The sequence below is a fragment of the Passer montanus genome, unplaced genomic scaffold (genome assembly GCF_014805655.1).
Source record: "Passer montanus isolate IOZ18808 unplaced genomic scaffold, ASM1480565v1 scaffold128, whole genome shotgun sequence".
Lineage (NCBI taxonomy): Eukaryota > Metazoa > Chordata > Aves > Passeriformes > Passeridae > Passer > Passer montanus.
This window is the reverse complement of record NW_024359610.1, coordinates 977,372-1,000,356: the sequence shown is the minus strand read 5'-3', so window position 1 is coordinate 1,000,356 and position 22,985 is coordinate 977,372. Positions and strand designations below refer to the sequence as shown.

The 22,985-nt window shown below is 51.3% G+C and overlaps 1 protein-coding gene across 4 annotated transcripts in view; it reads left to right on the top strand.

Annotated features, from left to right (window-relative positions):
• The first annotated feature begins 1,507 nt into the window (after positions 1 to 1,507).
• GALNT13 (polypeptide N-acetylgalactosaminyltransferase 13) overlaps positions 1,508 to 22,985 on the top strand; it is a 45,541-nt gene continuing 24,063 nt past the window's right edge. Inside the window, exons 1-7 of one of the 4 annotated variants that reach the window (XM_039698688.1) lie at positions 1,508 to 1,526; positions 12,457 to 12,556; positions 13,237 to 13,455; positions 14,415 to 14,583; positions 17,667 to 17,833; positions 19,073 to 19,280; positions 20,365 to 20,535. In XM_039698688.1, coding sequence (XP_039554622.1) covers positions 13,314 to 13,455; positions 14,415 to 14,583; positions 17,667 to 17,833; positions 19,073 to 19,280; positions 20,365 to 20,535 — 857 coding nt within the window. In that variant the 5' untranslated portion in view covers positions 1,508 to 1,526; positions 12,457 to 12,556; positions 13,237 to 13,313. Of the gene's footprint in view, positions 1,527 to 4,961; positions 5,174 to 5,457; positions 5,508 to 12,456; positions 12,557 to 13,236; positions 13,456 to 14,414; positions 14,584 to 17,666; positions 17,834 to 19,072; positions 19,281 to 20,364; positions 20,536 to 22,985 lie in introns of those variants that run through there. The other 3 variants (XM_039698686.1, XM_039698689.1, XM_039698687.1) reach the window with 3 other exon arrangements.

The following is a 22,985-nucleotide window of genomic DNA, read 5'->3' as shown; positions in this document are numbered from 1 at the left end:
AGTGTGACAGGATCCCTTTCATCCTGGGATCCAGCTGGGAATCCACACTGCCAGCAGGGCCAACATCCCACTCCAGGATCCTCCTTTTCGGGATATAAAAATTCCCTGCTTGCTTCTGCTCCAGTTATACCAGTGGGATAAGCAGGAATGAAAAGGTGGCAAGGTTTGGGATTGGGAGGGGCCTTAAATCCGACCCCATTCCACCCTTTCCATGGACAGGGATGCCTGCCACCATCCCAGGCTGGCAGGGACCTCCTGCAGCCACCACACCTCCCTGTGGGAATAATCCCGGGAATCCCAGTGCCAGATGAAAACCTGGGAATCTCCACAGGGAAATTTTAGAACCCTGGCAGCTTTGATTTTTTCCTTATATTTTTCCCCTACATTTTCACTTTGGTTGTGACTGGAATTTGTTCTGTTCTGAGCAGGGCAATGCACACAAAATTTGGGAAATCTGAATTAGGGAAAGGAGTGTGACAGGATCCCTTTCATCCCGGGATCCAGCTGGGAATCCACACTGCCAGCAGGGCCAACATCCCACTCCAGGATCCTCCTTTTCGGGATATAAAAATTCCCTGCTTGCTTCTGCTCCAGTTATACAATGAAAGGGTGGAACACAATGCCAGGGATGGGGGGGATGTGGGGCTGCTGAGTGACCCCAGCGGCCGTGGAGATGTTCCAAGGCTGGGAGAGCTGGGAATGCTCCCCTGGAGAAGGGAAGGCTCCAGGCAGAGCTCAGAGCCCCTGGCAGGGCCTGCAGGGGCTCCAGGAGAGCTGCAGAGGGACTGGGGACAAGGATGGAGGGACAGGAGCCAGGGAATGGCTCCCACTGCCAGAGGGCAGGGATGGGTGGGACATTGGGAACTGGGAATTCCTGGCTGGGCTGGGATTGCCAGAGCAGCTCTGTGCCCTTTGCAGCTCCAGGAAGGATCCTTGGGAGTGCAGTCCTGGTCTGAAGTCACCGTGATCAGTTTTATATGAACAAATTCCCATTACTGTCACATATCCAATCAATATGGATTTTTTAAACTTCCCATAAGTTTGGGATCGTGGGGCAATGTAGGAAACTCCAGTCACATTCCAGAGCAGCAGCGACAGAATTTTATATAAAGAACAGCTACAATTCCAATCAAACAACAATTAAATGAATCTGATGGTGCCATCCCATCCTTTTCCCAGGGAATGGGACCGTTTTCCCAGGGAATGGAACAGTTTTCCCAGGGAATGTTGCTCATCCTCATTTGCCATGGATAAGGAATAGGGGAGTGGCTTTACTGGAATATTCGAAGAGGATGGATTGGGAAACGATGAAATTGGGAAATGAAATCCCAAATCCAGGTGCAGGCATCAGCCCATCCCATCCCCTGGATATCAGATCCAGGTGTCCTGGGTTGGGAAGAGCCTTGGGAAAAGGGGAAAACGAGGCTGGGGGGTTGAGCCTGGCCTAGATAAAACAGAGCTCTGAGCCAGGCCTGGCTTTGCTGGGGCTGAATTCCTCCTCCTGGAAGTGCAGCGGGAAAGGAAAGGTGGGAGCCATGGATTTTAAAGGAATTTAATGGTGGAATGGGGTGGGAGAGGCTCCTCGGGCTCTCGGGAGGGGTTCCAGGGCCTGATCCAGGCCCTTCTCCAGGAGGGAACCGGGGTGAGCCCAAGGAGCTGCTGGTGCTTCCCACATTCAGCAAAACCTCCTGGGTTTTGGGCACAGCTGGACTGTCAGCTCACGGAATTCCACAAATCCTCTGGAGCTCTGGCCCAGCTGGGCATTTTCCCCATTTCCTTTATTCCCAGAGTTTCTTCCATTTCTTGGAAACCTGGAAAAATGGGATAGTGATGACTGCAGAGGGAAATCAGGGAATGCAGGAACCTCCTTGGGTGCAAACCTGGCTCTTTTCCATCTGTTTTCCTCTCATTTGGAGCATTTAAATGGAAGTCAAAATGTGCAAAGGACTTTTTCCTGAATTTTTTATTTTCCCTACTTTTTTCTTTTTTTTTTTAATTTTAATTTTTCTTTTTCTGTATTTCTTTTTTAAACTTTTTCAACTCTCCAGCTGGGATGGGAAGCTCTCTTTGGGAGAGAGGAGGAAAATATTCTAAGGAAAAATGAGGGGAAGGGGAGGAACCTTTCCAGGGCTTGGATATTTCCTCCCCTCTCCTGATTTTCTCCAGGTTTCCTTTGTTGTGGATTGGCCATGGATTCACTGAGATCTGACAAATGAATGAATGCTGAATCCTGGGATTATGCCGGAGCCCGGCATCTGGAATTAGAGAAAAAGTTCTGGGACTGCCAGGCTTAAAATTTAGCATTTTTAATTAGCATTTTCAATTAGCATTTTCCAACTGATTTTAGAGTTTATTGTTCTCTCCTTGCTGCTTCCAAAGGCTCCATGGAATTTTGCACACAATTAAAAGAGAGTTTTTTGGGACTATTTAAATTTTTTTGCTGCTTCCTGGAAGTTTTTAATCCCAGCAGAACTTGGATTTTTGCTTTCTGTACAAAATCCATTCCCCCTCTCCGCTCATCCCAGGCTTTTTTAGGAGGGAATTGCTTTTCCCAACTAAAACTTTTCTTTTTCCTTGCTGGAAACCCCAGGAATTTAAAGACCCCTTTGCTTCCAGGCCCAGAAGTGGTGTCCTGGTTCTCGCATCCCAAAATCCCGGAATGCTTTGGAAGGGGCTGAGCCATTCCTGGATTTTCCCAGGAGTAAAACAGAAGTGCTTCCAGGCCCAGAAGTGGTGTCCTGGTTCTCGCATCCCAAAATCCCGGAATGCCTGGGAAGGGCCCTCCCAGCTGAGCCATTCCAGGATTTTCCCAGGAGTGAAACAGAAAGGTTTTCCTGCTGCCCTTCCAAAGGGCTGCAAGGCAGAGGAATCCCGGGAATCTTTAACCCTTCCCTCCACGGAGCACCCCAAAGGCAGGGCAAAAACGTGGAGGAATTTCTCAGGATGTGTTGGGAAGAGAAAGCGGCTCCGAAGTAATTCATTAAATATTTTAGTTAGTGAAAAAAATCCTTTGTTGCTTATTTTATAAGGGGGGAAAAAAAGCTTTTATTGCTTGTTTTATAAGGGAAAATGTTTTTATTGCTTATTTTATAAAGGGAAAAATCTTTTTATGAGTTACTTTATGAAGAAAAAAAAGGGATTTATTCTTTATTTTATTAAGGAAAAAATGCATTTATTCCCTATTTTATAAAGGGAAAAATGCTTTTATTGCTGACTTTATAAAGGAAAAAATCCTTTTATCACTTATTTTATAGGGAAAAAATCGTTTTATGACTTGTTTTATAAGGAGAAAAATCCTTTTATTACTTATTTTTTAAGGAAAAATGCTTTAATTGCTTATTTTATACACAAAAATTCTTTTATTGCTTATTTTATAAGAAAGAAAATGTTTTTATTACTTAATCTTTAAGGGGAAAATGTTTTTATTGCTTATTTTTTATGGTGGAAATATTTTAATTAATTATTTTTTTTACAGGGAAAATTTTTTTTAGTGCTTCTGGTTTTGGATGAGGAACAAAATCCAAAGTGCCAGGAGGTTTCTTGTGTCAAAGCGTTTCTGTTTGTGCGTTTGGCGTTTATTAAAAATAAATCAGTGTCATAATACATTATTATTAGTAGTATTAGTATTATTAGTATTATTATTATTAATATTAATGGAGAAAGGAAGGCTCCAGGCAGAGCTCAGAGCCCCTGGCAGGGCCTGCAGGGGCTCCAGGAGAGCTGCAGAGGGACTGGGGACAAGGATGGAGGGACAGGAGCCAGGGAATGGCTCCCACTGCCAGAGGGCAGGGATGGGTGGGACATTGGGAACTGGGAATTCCTGGCTGGGCTGGGATTGCCAGAGCAGCTGGGGCTGCCCCTGGATCCCTGGAGTGTCCCAGGCCAGGTTGGGCAGGGCTTGGAGCCATGGAAAGTATCCCTGGGATGGGATGGGCTCCAAGGTCCCTTCCAACCCAACCCATTCCGGGATTCTGGGATTTATCCATGAATCCCTGACAGAAACGCTCCTGTCTGGGCAGCCTTTGCCCTGCTCCTCCTGCACAGAGGGATGAGCAGCTTTTACTGTCTGGTTTTCTTCCCCTGGGAGCGAATTTCCCTGCAAAAAGTCAGGAAATTCCATGCAAATACTGGCAGGAGAGCTGGAGCCCTGGGACTGAGGGGTGTGGATCCGGAATGGCCCCGGAGGGCCGGGAATGGCCTTGGGATGGGAAACCCGCTCTGGAGCGGGCCTGGAATCAACAGGTGTGCTCCAGTGTCCTGCCTGCTTCCCCGGCTCCCCTCGGCATTCCCTGGGCTCCCCTCGGCCCCTCCAGCTTCCCCGGCTCCCTCAGCACTCATCCCACCTCCCCTCCCGCGCCGCCTCCGCCCCTTCCCTCCCCGCGCTGTTAGCGAGGCCGGAGCCGCCCCCGGCACCTGCCCGTCCCTCCCTGCCTCGCCATCGCTCCCTCCCCGCCGCTCCCGGCGCTCCCCGCTGCCCCCGGGCCCAGCCGCAGCATCGCGGGAGCCGCGGCCATTGCGGCCCAGGCGGGGCCGCTGCCGCTCTGCCCCGGCCATGAGGAGGAGGAGGAGGGCGGCGGCTCCGCGCTGAGCCCCTGGGCGCTGCCGGGAGCCCCTGGATGCTGCTGAGCCCCCCCAGGACTGGCGGGGCTGAGCCCCCGGACTGAGGGCTCCGAGCCCCGGGTGGTGCTGAGCCCTCCAGGACCGTGCTGAGCCCCCGCGCTGGAGCTGCTGAACGCCCCCGGACAGTGCTGAGCCCCCGGAGTGACGGCTCTGAGCCCCCCAGGACACGGCTGAGCCCCCGGAGTGACGGCTCTGAGCCCCCCCGGACACGGCTGAGCCCCCGGAGTGACGGGGCTGAGCCCCCCCGGGCACTGCTGAGCCCCCGGACGCAGCTGAACGCCCGGCCCCCGCGCTGGAGCTGCTGAACGCCCCCGGACAGTGCTGAGCCCCCGGACTGACGGCTCTGAGCCCCCCCGGACACTGCTGAGCCCCCAGACTGACGGGGCTGAATCCCCGGGTGGGGCTGAGCCCCTCACGGACGCGGCTGAACCCCGGGACTGGAGGCGCTGGATCCCCCTGGACACTCCTGCTGACCCCTCGGACTGACGGGGCTGAGCCCCCCAGGATCCTGCTGAGCCCCCGGGCCGGTTCTGAGCTCGGGGCTCCGCCGCAGGTGAGGCCGGCGGGGTCCGTGCCGGGCTCCCCTCGCTCCCTCAGCCCCGGCTCCATTATCCCGAGGGATTCCCCTGGCTCCCGGCTCCGTTATCCCGAGAGATCCCTCGGCGTCCCCTGGCTCCGTTATCCCGAGGGTGCCCTGGCTCCCGGCTCCGCTCCCCGCTGTCCCCGATCCCGCCTTCCCAGGGCGCTCTGGTTAATCCGGGCTCAGCCGGGCTGGGCCGGCCGTGTGTGACCGGCCCCGGGCTCTGCTCGGCAGCTCCCCCGGGAAGCGCCGCCGGGCCGCGGGGGAGGATCCACATATCCCTGGAAAACCGCGGAGGCTGCTGCTGGTATGGAGCGCCGGGTTGTCCGTAGCACCCGTGGGTTCTCCTGGAACAGCGTTAGGGATGTCAGCATTCCCTGGAATAACGCTTTGGCTTCTAGGGATTTCTAGGGATTTCACCCCTAGGTTTCTCTGGAATTCTGCTTGGGGCTGCCAGGATTCCCGGGAATCGCGTTTGGGGCTGCCAGGATTCCCTGGAATAGCACTTAGGGCTGTGGATTTCAGCTGTAAGTTTCCCTGGAATGATGTTTTGGGCTGCCAGGATTCCCTGGAATAGCACTTAGGGCTGTGGATTTCAGCTGTAAATTTCCCTGGAATTGCGTTTGGGGCTCCCAGGATTCCCTGGAATAGCACTTAGGGCTGTGGATGTCAGCTGTAAGTTTCCCTGGAATGATGTTTTGGGCTGTCAGGATTCCCTGGAATAGCACTTAGGGCTGTGGATTTCAGCTGTAAGTTTCCCTGGAATGATGTTTTGGGCTGTCAGGTTTCCCTGGAATAGCTCTTTGGACTCTCAGGATTCCCTGGAATAATGTTTTGGGTTCTGGATTTCAACAGTAGGTTTCCCTGGAAAAGTGCTTTGAGATGCCAGGATTCCCTGAAATTGCGTTTGGGGCTGTCAGGATTACCTGGAAAGATGTTTTGGGCTGTCAGGATTCCCTGAAATCGCGTTTGGGGCTGTCAGGTTTCCCTGGAATTCTGCTTTGGGCTGCCAGGATTCCCTGGAATCGCGGCTGGGGCTCTTGCAGCCGCAGCTCTCCCTGGAAGCGCCTCAGCCTGGCTGCTTCCCGCTTTTCCCGGTGGTTCTCCCAGTGCTCGCACAGAGCGAGACGCAGAGGGATGATTCCGCTAAAATTCCATTTAAATTCCACTGGAAATAAGGATAGGAACAGCCCGCACTGCTGGGAATGGGATTTGGCTGGACGGTTAAAAGCTGGGATTTTCCCAGAAAATCCTAAAGTTGGGATGGCAGCTGCTTTCCCAGGAACTGGGGAAAGCCCCTTCCGAGCTGACAGAAAATCAAGTTTATTTTCCATTTTTTCATTAAAAATGGAATCAGTCTGAATGGATAGAGAGAAAATAACTGCTAAAAGCTGTTTTTTTTATCGGAAAATAAGGGTTGGAATTTACCTGGGCGCTGGGAATGGGGGAGGAAAGATTAATGGGAGATTAAGGCAGGCTGGGAATGATGGAGGCAAAGATTATTTTAACTCTTGGTGGCTGCTGGGCTTTGAAGGGGAGATGAGGCCTTAAAACTTGAGTTTTTAAGGGTTTTTTTTTTGGTATTTTTAGGAATTTAAGGTTATATTTATGTGGTTTTTATGTTTTTTTTTTATTTTTAAATTTTTCCTCTTGTGCTGTACATTTGGTGTTTTGTACTATCAGTGAAACCAGACTTTAGGAAAATGCCACTATAAAAATCTGTCTTTCTCTAAAAATCTGTTTTTCTTGTGTAAAAACCTCATTTTCTTAAGAAAAACCCTCCTTTTTGGGTAAAAATCTGTTTTTCTTGTGTAAAAACCTCATTTTCTTAAGAAAAACCCTCCTTTTTGGGTAAAAATCTGTTTTTCTTGTGTAAAAACCTTTTTTTTTTTGAGTAAAACCCTCCTTTAATTGTGTAAAAAACTACTTCTCTTGTGAAAAGAAAAAAAAAGTGGTTTTCTTGTCTAAAAATCTGATTTTCTTGTGCAAAAAAAAAAATAGTTTTCTTGTCTAATAATCTGCTTTATTTGTGCAAAAAAAGGTGATTGTGTAAAAATCTGGGGGTTTTTTTGGGTCAAAATCTTTTTTTCTTATGTAAAAAGCTGCTTTTTTTTTAAGGATTTTTTTTTTCCCCAATTCAAGCCGGGAGGGGAGGGGCACGATCCCACACGGTTCTGGGGTTTTCTGGCTGTTCCCACCTTCTTCCCACCTGCTCCAGAAACAGCTCCTGCTTTTTGGGAGTGAGAGGTGCCAGAACTCTCCCTGCCACCTGCACCCCCAGAGTCCCATTCCACAGGAAAATTTGGGCTGCTTTAAATGTGGGAATGTGGGGAATGGGATGGAGTTACTTCCTCCTCGTGTTTCGTGGGATTTTGGGGGTGCAGGAATCAAACCCCACTGGTGGCTGACAGGAAGATCGTGGCTCATGGAGGAAATGTGGAATTGGCTGGAGAGAAGGAATTGGGAATCTCTCCTTTATTTCTTTTATGTTAGAAAATTCCAGAGGGTTTTGTCTGTCAGGTGAATCCAAGGAAAACTTTGCCTGGGAATGTGGGAGCATTGAGCTCCACATGGCTGTGCCTTTATGGACACGGAAAATAGGTTTGGGGTTTTTTATGCTTTATTTGGAAATCCCACAGAGTGGGAGCTGGTGAATCCCAACAAATCTGCTTCCCTGAAGGGCAGGAGATGAGGCAGGAATAAACCAGGGATGGACAGAGCAGATTCCAGTCCTTTTGTGGGGATGAGTTTGGAATGGGAGCCAGCGGGATTTAAACAATTTCTTAGTTGTCATACGGGGGCTTTTGGTGCTCAGAGATTTGGGTTCTCTCCTGATCCATTGGGTGGGAAAAAGGGAGGGAATTCTGCTCGGGCACAGCTCTGTGGGGCCACACTGTGCTCCATGGCTCCGTCAGATCCCAGAGTGCTGGAATGTCAGGGAAGGGACCCCCAGGATCCCTGATCCACCCCCACAGTCCCATTCCTGCAGCTCCCAGGCTGCCATTCCCTGATTTCCCTGCTCCTTAGGCCATTTGGGCTTTCTGCAGCGTTTCCTTGTGTTGGAGGAGCTGGAAAACTCCTCCAGGGTGGATGTGCCGAGCTGTCAGTGGCACTCAGTGCTTTGCATTTCCCTGGGATGTGGGAGATCTCCCAGCTCTGCAGTGGGAGCAAACAGAGGCAGCTGATCAGCCTTGAGGAGGCTCCTGCAAGGGGAGAAATCCTGGGAAAGGTGGAGGTTTGGGAGTGGGAGATGCCAGGGCTGCCTGGAAATGAGGGATCTGGGAAGTTGGTGAGCAAAGTGCTGCAATTTGCTTTTCTAGGTGGGCTGTGTTTGAGGGAAAAATCTGGAAGAAGCAGTGGGAGCAGGATTGTGAGCTTTTGACATATAGGAAAAGGAGTTGTCCTCCAGTAGTTACAGTTAATTCCCAAAATTTTGTTGTTCCAGAGGATCTGTGGCTGCTCCATCCCTGGAGATGTCCAGGGCTGAGTTGGATGGGGCTTGGAGCACCCTGGGATAGAGGAAGCTGTCCCTGCCCGTGCATTAATATCCCTTCCCATCCAAACCATTCCATGGTTCTGTGCTATTCCATTAAGATTTAGGGTTTTTAAAAATCTTTATTTGAATTAGCTGCAGCTTTGCAGTGCTTTGCACCAGCACAGCCCCAGGACTGTAAAGGAGGGAATCAACCCAGGTGAGCTCTTCCCAAATTTCCCACCTTTTCCAGGCCGAGGGGCTCTGGAGCTGCTGGGAGGGTGGAACTGGGGGAGCCTGGAGTTGTGTGGCTGTGCCTGAACAAAGGCCCCCCAAAGCCAGAGCAGCTTGTCCTCCCGAGGTCTGGGATGAGAGGAATTAATGAGGCTTTTCCACTTCAATTCCTGAGTCATGGGAATGAATTCCCAAGGGAAGAATGGGGCTATTAATAAATTTCAGGAGAGGAGAGAGGCAGAAAAAATGGAATTCTTAAAACACAAAACACTGCGTGGCTCTGACTAAAGGTACCTGATTGATTTTTTTTCCCCTCCTCCCCCCCACCTTTTTATTCCTTGCTAAATGTGCAAGAGCTTTCCTGGGTTGATCTTGGAGTTTGACAGTTCTGGCATTAAAAGTTCTTCCTTATCCATGAATTAATGAGCTGCTCATGGAATTAAATGATGATTTTTGGAGGGTGTGTTTTGTATTCAGATTTGCTTGGATCAGTGTAGCCCTAAAATCCAATTTTAAATTGGAGGGGGCGAGTTTCACATCTTCCTGGCCAAAATTTTTTTGTGGTGAATCCCAGGACAGCTGTGAGAAATAATCCTTTAATTTATCAGAGGGGGAGCTGGGAATTCTGCATCAGGATTCTACCTTTCTTAGGAGGAAAAATGTATTTGTGAGTGATTTAATTCCCACTTGGAATTTTCTCCCGGTGAACTTCTGAGCCCTGTGTGGCTCTGCCTGACCAGGGGAATCCTGGAAGCCTCAAACCCTTCTTGCTGTGGGGTTTTGGGGATGTTTCTCCCCCAAATTTCCTAAAAATTTCCTGAAAACTTCCAATTCTGCAGCCATGGGCTGGGTGCTCATGAGCAGGAGCATCCCTGAGTGTCAGGTGCTGCTTTAGATTTGCCAGCAGGGATTGAAACCTGGATGCAGTGCTCCTAAACCTCTGGAATTCTGCTCTCTGGGATCCGTGGCAGCAGGGATTGAAACCTGGGTGAAGTGCTCCTAACCCTCACGGCAAACAGGAGATTCCCTGGAAAAGTGGCAGTGGAAGGGCAGGAATTCACCTCTGGAGTGGGAGCAGGAGGTGATTCCGTCCACTCCCCGTCTCTGGGATGTGCCTGTGCTCTGAGGGCTCAGCAGGAAAACAAAACTCAGCCAAGGCGCTTTCCCACCCCCTCCGTGGGTAACTTCCCCCTCCACACTTGCAGAGGGATGTCAGGGAGAGGGGAGCAGGAGCTCTGCCCTCCAGGGAATTGGGGATAATCCGTGTGCCCGCAGATGAGGTCTGAGTCTCTGTTTGACCAGGGCAGCAGCACACACAGGCACAGATTCCCAGGGATGTGTTGGATTCCGTTTCCATGGCTGAGCTGCAGACAGAGCCCTGCTGAGCTCTCATCCCCTGGGAAAGCCAGGCTGGGGTTTGGGATGATTTTACTTCTCTTCTTCCATCCTTTTGCTGTTGCAGGGGACTGGAGGTGTCCTTGTCCTTCTCCTGTGGGAATGGGTTCCTGGAGGTGCTGGGAGCCCCTTGGAGCAGGGAAAGCAAACCCCTGGGAGTGATCCCAGAGCTCCTGCAGCCCGAGAAGCTGGGCTGGGCTCCCCAGCTGCCCATGCTGGATCTGCTGGACAAACTGGGGGGCACTGGGGGCTTGGGCAGACCCGGGTACCCAGGGCAGCATCCCCTGTGTTGCCAGGCAACTGCTGGATGTGCAGCTGGCTGGGGCTGCTGCAGATGTGGCCACATCTGGCAGGGGCAATCCCTGTCCCACCCCGAGCCTGCTCCTGCCCCACAGCTCGGGTTAAGCTGAGCTTTGCCAGGCCCAGCCCATGGAATCCCTCCTTAGGGGTCAGGGTGGCAGTAAAAGCAGTTTAGACTGGTAAAATGTTCAGCTCTGGCTGAGGTTTCATTCCATGGAAATGGGAAGGTTTGGGTTGGGAATATTGCTTCCCTGGTAGTAATTTGGATTTTGTGTCCTTCCTTAGCCAAGCACAGGGATGTGGGCAGTTGGGTTTGGTATTCCTGGGAATGCAGGTGGCCAAGGAAAGATGGAGTCTTGCAGGCTTGTGAGGTCACACTGGGGTCAGAGGAGTTCTGATGCTAATTAGGAAGATTTAATCACGTGCCAATGGACTCTAGAATTCCAACTCTGCTGAATCAGTCAAAGAGCTGGGTGAGAAACTGGACAGCTCCTCTGCTTTTCTTTGGGAATTTCCATGCCCAGGTTATTCCTGTCCTGCTGAGGATTAGGACACTTCATCCGTGATGAGCCTGAGGAGTGCCAGGGGATTAAGGAGCAGCTCAGGACTCTGCTGAGCCGGATTTACAGCAAGTGCCCATTTGGGAATGAAGGGCTTTGACCTCCTGGAACCAGGCCAGAAGGGCTGGCAGAGCTGGGAATGCTCCCCTGGAGAAGGGAAGGCTCCAGGCAGAGCTCAGAGCCCCTGGCAGGGCCTGCAGGGGCTCCAGGAGAGCTGCAGAGGGACTGGGGACAAGGATGGAGGGACAGGAGCCAGGGAATGGCTCCCACTGCCAGAGGGCAGGGATGGGTGGGACATTGGGAACTGGGAATTGCTGGCTGGGCTGGGATTGCCAGAGCAGCTGGGGCTGCCCTGGATCCCTGGAGTGTCCCAGGCCAGGAAGGAACACCCTGGGTGTCCCAGGAAATGCTGGCAGGTTCCTCAGTTTACCTCCTGTTTCCTACCCCAAATCCTGCTTTTCCTCCTCCCAGCCCTGCAGGCTTTGGGGCAGGAATTTCCCTCTGCCTTGCTGCAGGATAATGGGGTAAAATTTGGTTTATTCCAGGAATTGGCAGCTCAGAACCTCAGGACTTTTCCCTTCCTCCTCTTCCTCCAAAACTTCTTAGGGTGAATTTCAGTTAAAATAAATTTTATTTTTTGGGGAATGTTGTTCCTTTTGGAGGTTTGGAGGAGGGGATTTTATGGAATCACAGAATCCTGGGATGTTTTGGGGTAGGAGTGGCCTTAAAGCTCATCCCATTCCATGGGCAGGAAATCCTTACCTTATCCCAGATTGCTCCAGGCCCTTCCAGCCGTGGACATTCCTGGGATGGAGCATCCACAGTTTTGTTGGGAAATTTGGTTTTTTCATCCTCATTATTTCCCTGTAATGAAACTGCTCCCCGTGACCGCTGTGGAAATGGATTGTGTTACCCTGGAACAGCAATTCCTGGAATTTTAAATCCGTGTCCTGGGAATCCCTCAGCAGGCAGAGCCATTGGTTGATATTTAGGACAGATGGAAATTGTTATTAATGAGGAGTCCATGCAGAAATGCTGCAAGAATAATTAAATAAATCATTTATTTAATTTATTTAAATCATTCCAGCTCTTCCATCCCTTTGGCTCAGATGAAGATGAATTAAAATGGGATGGAAAATGGAAACATCCCACTTGGGAATGAGGAGCTGAGGTGGGGAGGATAAGGAAGTTAAAATGTGCATAAAACTGAGGAGGGCTTTTTAATTATAAGAAATTTCTCTGTGTTTTAGGAAATATGGAAAAGTGATGAGATTTTCTTCTCTTTTCTATTCCAGGCACTTGGAGAACTATCCAGTGGTTCAGTGCTGAGGGAATTCTGTGGGAGCATGGCTGGAGCAGGACACGGAGTCTGGGCACAGAATGCAGGCAGGGATGGTGAGTGGGGGTCTTTAATTACAGAGCTCTGATTACTGATTGCAGCCACAGGGATGAGCAAGGGATTCTGGAATGGTTTGGATGGGAAGGGACCTTAAATCCCCTCCCAGTCCACCCAGGGTGTTCCAGCCTGGCCTGGGCACTGCCAGGGATCCAGGGGCAGCCCCAGCTGCTCTGGCAATCCCAGCCCAGCCAGGAATTCCCAGTTCCCAATGTCCCACCCATCCCTGCCCTCTGGCAGTGGGAGCCATTCCCTGGCTCCTGTCCCTCCATCCTTGTCCCCAGTCCCTCTGCAGCTCTCCTGGAGCCCCTTCAGGCCCTGCCAGGGGCTCTGAGCTCTGCCTGGAGCCTTCCCTTCTCCAGGGGAGCATTCCCAGCTCTCCCAGCCTGGCTCCACCCTTGGGAGAACTGGGTATGGAGGCCTCACCTTTCGCATTGTTTTCCAAACTCCCGAATTCAGGCAGGAGCCCAAACCCTGGATCAGTGACTCTGGTGCCTTTTCCAAGGAATCTTAGGTGCTCACGAGGTGCAGTCCGAAATATTTTGTCAGGATAAAAATTCAGTATTGATAAATCTGCAATCATTATTTGAGGAAAAGGAATATTTCAGTGTCAGACAATGTTCAGTCCAAGGATGGCTATCCATGACTCCACGGGACTCTGCTTTTCCTCTGCCTGCAGCGTGCTGCTGCCTGCCCCGCCGGCTGCGTGCCGCGGGACTGTGACCCCGCCGAGCTCCGCAGCGGGTGCCAGGAGCCATGAGGAGGTTTGGCTACTGCCGGGTGGTGCTGGCCACCTCCCTGCTCTGGGTGCTGCTGGACGTGTTCCTGCTGCTCTACTTCAGCGAGTGCAACAAGTGCGATGAGAGCAAGGAGCGCTCGCTGCTGCCCGCCCTGCGCGGTGAGTGCCGCCCTGCCGCCGTGGTGGTTCACGAGAAATCCTCTGCTGGGGTTGTTCCCTCCCCAGGAGCTGGGGGCCTCGGGAAGGGAATGTGAACAGTAACTGTCTGCTGCTGTGGGATGCAGCTGCCATTGGTCCGTGTGGGTTGTTTTCACTTGATGTCATTCTCACCTGTGCTGAGGCTGTGAGCAGTGACAGGATTTTGTTATGTATTCCATTCCATCCTTGTTCTTCCAAGCCTTCTGATGATCTTTTCTCTCTGTTCTTTTAGTGTAGTTTTTATGTAGTATTTTAATATAATATATATCATAAGATAATAAACCAGCATTGTGGAAATGGAGTCAAGCCTCACATCTCCACACATGGGGAGTTCCCAACACTGCTGCAGCCCCTCCTGGCTGATCTTCTCATGGTTTGCTGTGTTTGCCCTCATGTGGCTGTCTCAAAATAGCTTTTCCCAGCAGAGGAAGTCTCAGGATCTGCAAGATCTAATGCTGCTTTGGTGTTGTCTCAGTTTGTGTTTGTGTTTTATGGGATGATTTGGGTTAAAATGGACCTTAAATCCCATTGCAGGGGGAGGGAAACCTCCCACTGTCCCAGGCTGCTCCAAGCCCTGTCCAGCCTGGCCTGGGACATTGCAGGGATCCAGGGACAGCCCCAGCTGCTCTGTGAGGGTGCCCAGAGAGGCTGTGCATGCCCCTGGATCTATGGAAGTGTCCAAGGCCAGCTTGGACAGGGCTTGGAGCAGCCTGGGATAGTGGAAAGGAACCAATGCAGGGTGTCCAATCATCTTGGAATAAAACTGGGTGCTCTTGCATCCAGAGAGGGATGAAAGCTCCCAGTGGAGCAGGGAGAATGGGGTTGAATTTCCAGCATTCCTTGTGGAAAACCAGCAGCTTCCCTAAGGACAAATCCCGTTCCCAGGTGCTCAAAGCACCTTTTGCTGTTGGGTTTTGCAGCCGTTATTTCCCGGAACCAGGAGGGCCCGGGGGAGATGGGCAGGGCCGTGCTCATCCCCAGGGAGGAGCAGGAGAAGATGAAGGAGCTGTTCAAGATCAACCAGTTCAACCTGCTGGCCAGCGACCGCATCGCGCTGAACCGCAGCCTGCCCGACGTGCGGCTGGACGGGTGAGGGCTGCCTGGGAATGGGCTGGGAATGGGGCTGGGAATGGGGCTGGAGCCCGTCCTGCCCTGGGAATGGGGTTGGGAATGGGGCTGGATCCTGTCCTGGGCTGGGAATGGGGCTGGGAATGGGCTGGGAATGGGGCTGGGAATGGGGCTGGAGCCCATCCTGCCCTGGGAATGGGGCTGGGAATGGGGCTGGAGCCCGTCCTGCCCTGGGAATGGGGCTGGAGCCCGTCCTGCCCTGGGAATGGGGCTGGAATCCCATCCTGGGCTGGGAGTGGGGCTGAATCCCGTCCTGGGAATGGGGGCTGGTGGAGGCTGGGGGCTGAAATCCCATCCATCCCGGCCCTGCTGTGGCAGGGATACCTCCCACCATCCCAGGCTGCTACAGGGATCCCAGCTGCTCTGGCAATCCCAGCCCAGCCAGGAATTCCCAGTTCCCAGTGTCCCACCCATCCCTGCCCTCTGGCAGTGGGAGCCATTCCCTGGCTCCTGTCCCTCCATCCTTGTCCCCAGTCCCTCTGCAGCTCTCCTGGAGCCCCTGCAGGCCCTGCCCTGGGGCTGGTGGTTTCATTCCAGCTGATCCATGGGATCTCATACAGAGTTTCATTTCCTTCCCGTTCCATCCTGGGTTTTCTGTCAAGGAATGTCCCTGGATTTCCAGGGTCCTGTTGGAAATGGCTGAGCTGGAGATTTTAATCAGAGCCAGCTCTAATTAGGAGCTATTGATAGACCTTAAACCCAGCTTAACTCACCAGGGAAATGCCTCATTTCACTCCCAAGGATTTTCTCCAGCAAGGGAAGAAATCCATCCTCAATCTTTTCTGGATGAGTGAGGCTGCAAGTGCCATTCCATGGATTGCTGGAGCATCCTAATTGGATTTTCTCCTGGAGATTGCAGCTGGAATTGGCTCCTGGGTGTGTTCCAGTGCTTGGGAACATCCAGGGCTGAGCAGAAACACTGGGATTTCTGGAACAGCAGCCAGGGTTAAACATGGAGCTGGAGTTCTGTGGGGATTCTCCAAAGAACAAAACACTGGGGTGTGATCCTGGGTGGGGGAAAGGGCTTGGGAAGGAGCAGTGGCAATGGATGTGTGGGAAAACTCCCTTTAATTGGGAAAATCCATCCCTCAGATGCGTGTTTCAGGGCAGGAATTCTTGATTGCATTTTGAGGCGAGACCAAAATTTGCTATTCCTGAAATTCAGCCCTCAGGGGAGGGAAAACTGGTTCATTTTGGGATAGCCACACCTGACGCATTTGTTTTGCACCAGGACCTGTTGGATTTGGGGTTTTTTCCCAGTTTTAAGTCGTAGTGGATAAAAAATTCCCTCCTTGGAGGGTGGGGAGGTGCTGGCCCAGCTTTCCAGGAGAGCTGAGGCTGCCCTGGATCCCTGGCAGTGCCCAAGGCCAGCTGGGACAGTGGGAGTGTCCCTGGGATGGGATTTTGGGTCCCTTCCCATCCATCCCATCCTGGGAATCTCCGATCCCCTGGGTGAGTGACGGCAGTTCTGTCACTCCCTGGAGTATCCTTGAGTGCTGGGATGTTTGTCGTGGCCATGGGCACCCTGGGATTGTTGCAGGTCTCCTTTATTCCGAGGACATGTGAACATTTCCCTTCCAGAAGCACAGTCCTTGTCCTCCCTTCCACGTTTTCCACGTGGGCTGCAGCTGCCTTTGGAGCAGCCGTTTGCATGGGAGATATAATTGGAAAAGAGGAGCTGTCAGCTCCTTAATTAGTGTGGAAATCATGGAAAACAGATTTTCCTCCCTGGCAGCCTCGGAGGGGCCCCCAAGACATCCCCGGATGGAGGAGAAAACAGGTTTTATTTAAGGAAAACTGTTGCAAAGGGGATTTTTTATTTCCTTTATTCCTGGTTTCAAGGGGCTTGGAATTGCAGGAAATGCAGGAGCAGTTTGGGTAGAAGCCCAGATAAACTCAGGGTTATTTTGCAGGGATTTTTTTTTTCCAAGGGTGAATTTTCAGGCTGCCTGGGAAGGGCCCTCACCTCCTTCCCGTGGTATCTCCTCCCAGAGAATGTGCAGGAAATCTGGGATCCCCCTTTCCCACAGACCTCTGGAAATGGGATTTGGGGGGGGATTTGAAGGCTTTGGTGTGCATGGATTAACTTTGAAAAACCCATGGCTGTTTCCCATTTTTAAAGGATGTGCAGGTGCCCCACATTGCTGGCTTTCCCAGGAATACCCTCAATATTGGAATGGTGCTTGGGTGCAACATTCCTGGTGGATCAGTGCTGGGTGAGCGCTGCCTTTCCTTGGCAGCTCGTCCCAGGACGTTCACAGTGTGCTCCAGACCTCCCTGGAGCCAGGGACAGCCTGGGAATGGCTGCACCTGGAATTCCTGATTGAACAGCTCAGGGCTGGAGTCAACCCTGGGCTTGAGCTGGGTCCTTGCTGGGAATGTCAGGAATGGGAGAGTGAGATGAGCCCCTTCTCCAGCCTGTGTCATGCCCAGGGCAGCTGGAATTCCAGTCTCTGGTCTCCAGTTCATTCCTTAGTTCATCCCATCAGCTTGAAATGTGGCAAGTTCCCCTTGGAGCAGTGCTATGGCTGCTTCCAGGCCCCTTTTCCATCCTGCCTCAGCCCCAGAGCCACTGGAATTCCAGTCTCTGGATCTCTACTTTGCCTCCTTAATTTATTCCTATCATTTTGAACCACCTGGATGTGGAAGCTGCCCCTTGGAGCAGTGCTATGGCTGCTTCCAGGCCCCTTTTCCATCCTGCCTCAGCCCCAGAGCCACTGCAATTCCAGTCTCTGGGTCTCCACTTGGCTCCCTTAATTCATCCCCACCATCCTGGGCTATCTGGATGTGGAACCTCCCCCTTGGAGCAGAGCCACGGCTGCTTCCAGGCCCCTTTTCCATTCACCTTTTCCATTCAGAGCCACTGGAATTGCAGTCTGTGGGTGTCCACTTTTCCCCTTAATTCATCCCCACCCCTGAAGTGGCAGCAGTGCCGTGGTGCCTTCCAAGCCCCTTTCCCACACCAGGAGGACACAGATCCCCTCGGGGCTGTCCCTCCCTCGTCCTGAGCCCCCTTTCCCCGTTTGCCGGGTGTTTTTGGGCAGGTGCAAGAGCAAGGTGTACCCGGAGGAGCTGCCCAACACCAGCGTGGTGATCGTGTTCCACAACGAGGCGTGGAGCACGCTGCTCAGGACCATCCACAGCGTGCTGGAGCGCTCCCCGCCGCGCCTGCTGGCCGAGATCGTCCTGGTGGATGACGCCAGCGAGAGAGGTGCCACAGCTCCCGTCCCAGGCTCCATCCCCCAGGGGCTCCTGCAGCTCTGGGAGGGCTGGCAGGGTGGCTCACACCCGGCTCGGCATGGAGGGATCCAGAGGGAGTGGGGAGAGGGGGGTGGGAAAAATTCACGGAGTGCCAGGGTGGTTTGGCTTGGAGGAGAGCTTTAAAGGGCACCTAATCCAGCCCCTCACCATGGCAGGGACACCTCCCACCATCCCAGTTGTCCAGCCTGGCCTTGGGCACTGCCAGGGATCCAGGGGCAGCCCCAGCTGCTCTGGCAATCCCAGCCCAGCCAGGAATTCCCAGTTCCCAATGTCCCACCCATCCCTGCCCTCTGGCAGTGGGAGCCATTCCCTGGCTCCTGTCCCTCCATCCTTGTCCCCAGTCCCTCTGCAGCTCTCCTGGAGCCCCTTCAGGCCCTGGATCAGGTCCAGCTCAGTTCATTTGATATTCCTGGTAAGGTGAATCCTTTCCTTCCTGTCTCTCCACCCTCCTCATTCCACGTTTCAGATCTTCCTGAATATCCCCACGAAGTCAATTCCATGGAATCCCAGAGTGCTTTGGGTTGGAAGGGACCATCTCATTCCAGCTCTGCCTTTATTGTTCCTCTTTGTGCTTTGTTTCCTGCGTTCTTCACTCTTTTATTTTCTGTTTTGACCCCAGACTTCAAAAAGCAATCTCTGCCTATGGAACTGGGGCTCCCTGGAAAAGGAATCCCAACAAGTTCCTTAAATGGAATCAATGGAATGAGAAAGAATCCTGGAGCAGCCCAATGGCAAACTCAGCCCTGCAGCCGCTCCATCCTTCAGTTCTGCCCCATGGAGCATTAATTGAACCCTAATTACTGCCTGGATTTCCCTGTTCATTAAGTGGCTTAATGGTTCCCTGTGCCAGAAGGTGGAGGAGGATTTGAGCCAAGTAATTCCCATTTTTCCTAAGAGCGTGCAAAAACCTCCAATGTGGAAATCCATCCAAAAAAATCCTTTTTTTTTTTTTTAAATTGAACAGCAGCAAATTGCCCAAAGTGTCTTTGTTTTGTGGTTGCTGGTTCATTCCAAGGAGCTGCTTGTGCTGTATTTAAAATTCCCGAGATATTATCCTGGAATCAGGGAATGGCTTGGCTTGGAAGGGACCTTAAAGCCCACCCCCAGGAGATGCTCCAAGCAGGGAGGTCCTGTGAATAAAACCTCCCTAAAAATCCCGTTTTCCTTCTGTTCCCCCCAATTCTGGCAGAGTTCCTGAAGGCCTCCCTGGAGAACTACGTGAGGAAGCTGGAGGTGCCCGTGCGGATCCTGCGCATGGAGCAGAGGTCGGGGCTGATCCGGGCACGGCTCCGAGGGGCAGCAGCTGCCAGGGGCCAGGTGATCACATTCCTGGATGCCCACTGCGAGTGCACCCTGGGCTGGCTGGAGCCGCTGCTGGCCAGGATCAAGGAGGACAGGTGAGCAATTCCTGCCTCCAGAGGCAGGGATCTGCTCCAGGCCCTTCCCTGGCTGCTGGAAATGGGAGTGAAAAGGATTCACGGAGCTGGAATGAAGAGAACATGGAATATTTTTTGAATTCGCTGCTGTTTGTGTCAAAATCTCGTTCCTGAATAAATGTGGGAGCAGCTTTCCCAAGGTCTGGATCTCTCCCATTCAAAGGGAGCTTTCTCCCTGGTTTTTACCTGGAGCAACTTCTCTCTCTGACCCCCTGAACTCACGTAAATTTGAACCCTTTTTATTCCTTCTCTTGTCTTGTTTTCCCTTTTTTCACCCTTTTCCCCATCCTTTTTTTTCCATTTCCCCTCTTTCCCTCCCCTTTTCCCTCCTTTTTTCCTTCTTCCCCTGCTTCCCCCCTTTCCCCCCTTCCTTCTTTCCCTCCATTTCCCTCTTCCCCCTGATTTTCCACATTATTCTCCTTTTCCTTTTTCCCCTTCCTCCCTTTTCCTTCTTTCCTTCTTCCTTCCCTTTGCTCCCTTTCCCCTTCTCCCTTTTCCTTCCTTTTTTTCCCTTTCCCCCCTTTTTTCCCTCCTTTACTCTGTTTTCCCTTCCCCCCTTTTCTTTCCCTTTTCTTTTTTCCCCTTTCTTCTCCCTCCTTCTCTTCCTTTTCACCCTTCCCCCCTTTTCCCTCCTCTTTTCCTCCCTTTCCACCTTTTCCTTTTCTTTTTCCCCTCCTCTTTTCCCCCTTCCCTCCTCTTTTCCCTTTCTCCCTCATCTTATTTCCCCTTTTCTCCCCTTTCCCCCCTCTTTTCCTCCATTCCTCACCCTGCCCCACCTTTCCTTCTTTTTCTTCCTTTCTTCCCCCTCTCTTTTCCCCTTTTCCTTCATTTTATTCCCCCTTTTTCTCCCCCCTTTTCCCTCCTCTTTTCCTCCCATTCCTCACCCTTTCCCACCTTTTTCCTTCTTTTTCCTCCTTTCTTCCCCTCTTCCCTCCTGCTTTTCCCCTTCTCCCTCATTTTACCCCCCTTCCCTCCCTCCCTCCCCTGCACCTCCCACGGTGCCCAAACCCCCCCGTAACCCCCAAATTCCCATTTTTCCCCCCAGGAAAACCGTGGTGTGTCCCATCATCGACGTGATCAGCGACGACACCTTCGAGTACATGGCGGGCTCGGACATGACCTACGGGGGCTTCAACTGGAAGCTGAATTTCCGCTGGTACCCCGTGCCCCAGCGGGAGATGGAGCGCAGGAAGGGGGACAGGACCCTGCCCGTCAGGTCAGCGCCCCTCTTCTCCCAAAAACCCCCCCAGATCCCAGCATTCCGCCGCGGGAACGGAGGCAGAATGGCAGGGAAAGCCCAAACCCTGGCACGGCCTCGCTGCTGCTGCCTTGGGCCAACCCCATCCCATCCTCTTCCCAATGAATTCCAAAGGGGTTCCAAAGATTTAGGAATTCCAAAGATTCCTGCCTGTTCAGCTCCCTCTGTTCATTTGCTGCAAACAGATTTTTAGTCCCATTTTTTTGGAATTTAAGGCAAGATATTCCAAAGGATTTCTGAGCATTTCTGAGCTTCGATTCGCACTTAACCACATCCCATGCACTTCCCAACATCCAGAAATTCCAAAGATTTCTGCCTGTTGATCTCCCTCTGTTCATTTGCTCTTAATGGATTTTTATTCCTGTTTTTTTTGGGGATTTAAGGCAGATATTGCAAAGGATTTCTGAGCATTTCTGAGCTTCGATTCGCACTTAACCCTATCCCATCCTCCCCCAAATGTTCAGGAATTCCAAAGATTTCTGCTTCTTCATCTCCAGGGTTCAGGAATTCCAGATTTCTGCCTGTTGAACTCCCTCTGTTCATTTGCTGTTAATGGATTTTTATTCCTGTTTTTTCTGGGGATTTAAGGCAGATATTGCAAAGGATTTCTGAGCATTTCTGAGCTTCGATTCGCACTTAACCCTATCCCATCCTCCCCCAAATGTTCAGGAATTCCAAAGATTTCTGCTTCTTCATCTCCAGTGTTCAGGAATTCCAGATTTCTGCCTGTTGATCTCCCTCTGTTCATTTGCTGTTAATGGATTTTTATTCCTGGTTTTTTTTGGGATTTAAGGCAGATATTCCAAAGGATTTCTGAACATTTTTGAGCTTTGAACCCCAGTGATTTGCACTTAACCCCATCCTGTTCTCTTCCAAATGTTCAGGAATGCCAAAGATTTCTGCCTGTTTAGCTCCCTCTGTTAATTTGCTGCAAACAGATTTTTAATCCCTTTTTTTTTTTTTTAATTTAAGGCAGATATTCCAAAGGATTTCTGAGCATTTTTGAGCTTCTATTTGCACTTAACCCTATCCCATCCTCTCCCAAATGTTCAGGAATTCAAAGGATTCCTGCCTGTTCAGCTCCCTTTGTTAATTTGCTGCAAACAGATTTTTAGTCCCATTTTTTCAGAATTTAAGGCAGATATTGCAAAGGATTTCTGAGCATTTTTGAGCTTTGAACCCGAGTGATTTGCACTTAAATTCCTGGTTTATTGCTTGGAAAATGGGATTGAGAACGGAGCACCCTGAGGGAAAAATGATCCAAGAGCGTGTCCTGACCTCTTCCATCTAATTGCTGGAATCACAGAGTGGAACAAAACCTCTTCCAAAATTGCAAATGGAGCTGAAAAGGGAACAAATGGAATAAATTCCTGGCCATGGGATGTTTGCTCAGCTGCAGTGGCTGCTGGGGCTTCCTGCAAAATTCCAAAAGAGACCAAAAAAGGGCTCCCGAGTGGATGGAATTGGTTTAAATCTGGGAAGGGGGAAGAACTCCAAGCCTGCAGGTGGAGGGAGGGGCAGCTCAGGCATCAACCCAGGCAAGGAAGGGATGGAAGGGCAGGAAAGACCTTCCAAAATTGCTTTCAGAATTCCCATGTCTGTCCCTGATTGTCCTGGCAAGGCTGGAATGGGGGAAGGGCGGATTTGGGGTTTATTCCCAGGATTTGGGGTTTATTCCCAGGAAAAGCAAGGTTTCCTGTTTTCCTCCTGATCCAAAATCTCCTCTCCGGGCCAGCAGCTCTTGATTAAAACTCAGGTGTGCATGGAAATTGGGAAAATTAATTATCCTAACGAGCTGCAGGGCCTTGCTGAGCTCCAGCCATCCATCCATCCTTATTTCCTTACCTTGAAATGGAGCAGGGCTCAAAATTAATCCCAGCTCACACACTGAATGGACCCTTAAAATTGATAAAGCAAAAAAAATGGGATTTGTTGAATTCCTTTATTTTCTCCATCAGTTTTTGGCTGGAATTTTGGGGGATTCTCTGGATAAAATGGGAGTTGGGAAGCAAGGGGGGCAGAGGGACAGATGTCACCTGTGCCATGGTTGTCACAAAGGGCTGAGAGTGAAGGGTTGTACTTTAGGCTGGATTAAGTTCAAAATCTCAGGTTTCAGTCCAGGAATTTCAGTCTTTGGTGTCAGAGAATCCCAAAATCATGGGCATTTCCAGGCCTGGCACAGCCCATTTTTGTGGATATTTCCATGCTTTTCCATCAGTTTTCAGAGCTGAAGGCACTCCAGACTGGGATTAGAAGTACTAAAAATATGGATTGTGGTCCAGGAAATGTTTTGTATAAGTTAGGGATTGAGAGGGAAAATATAGGATCAAATCCTAGGAAAAAGGCAAGATCAAAAAATAAAGAAAAGGCAAGATTAAATATCAGGAGTGTGTTAGGATCATGGATTT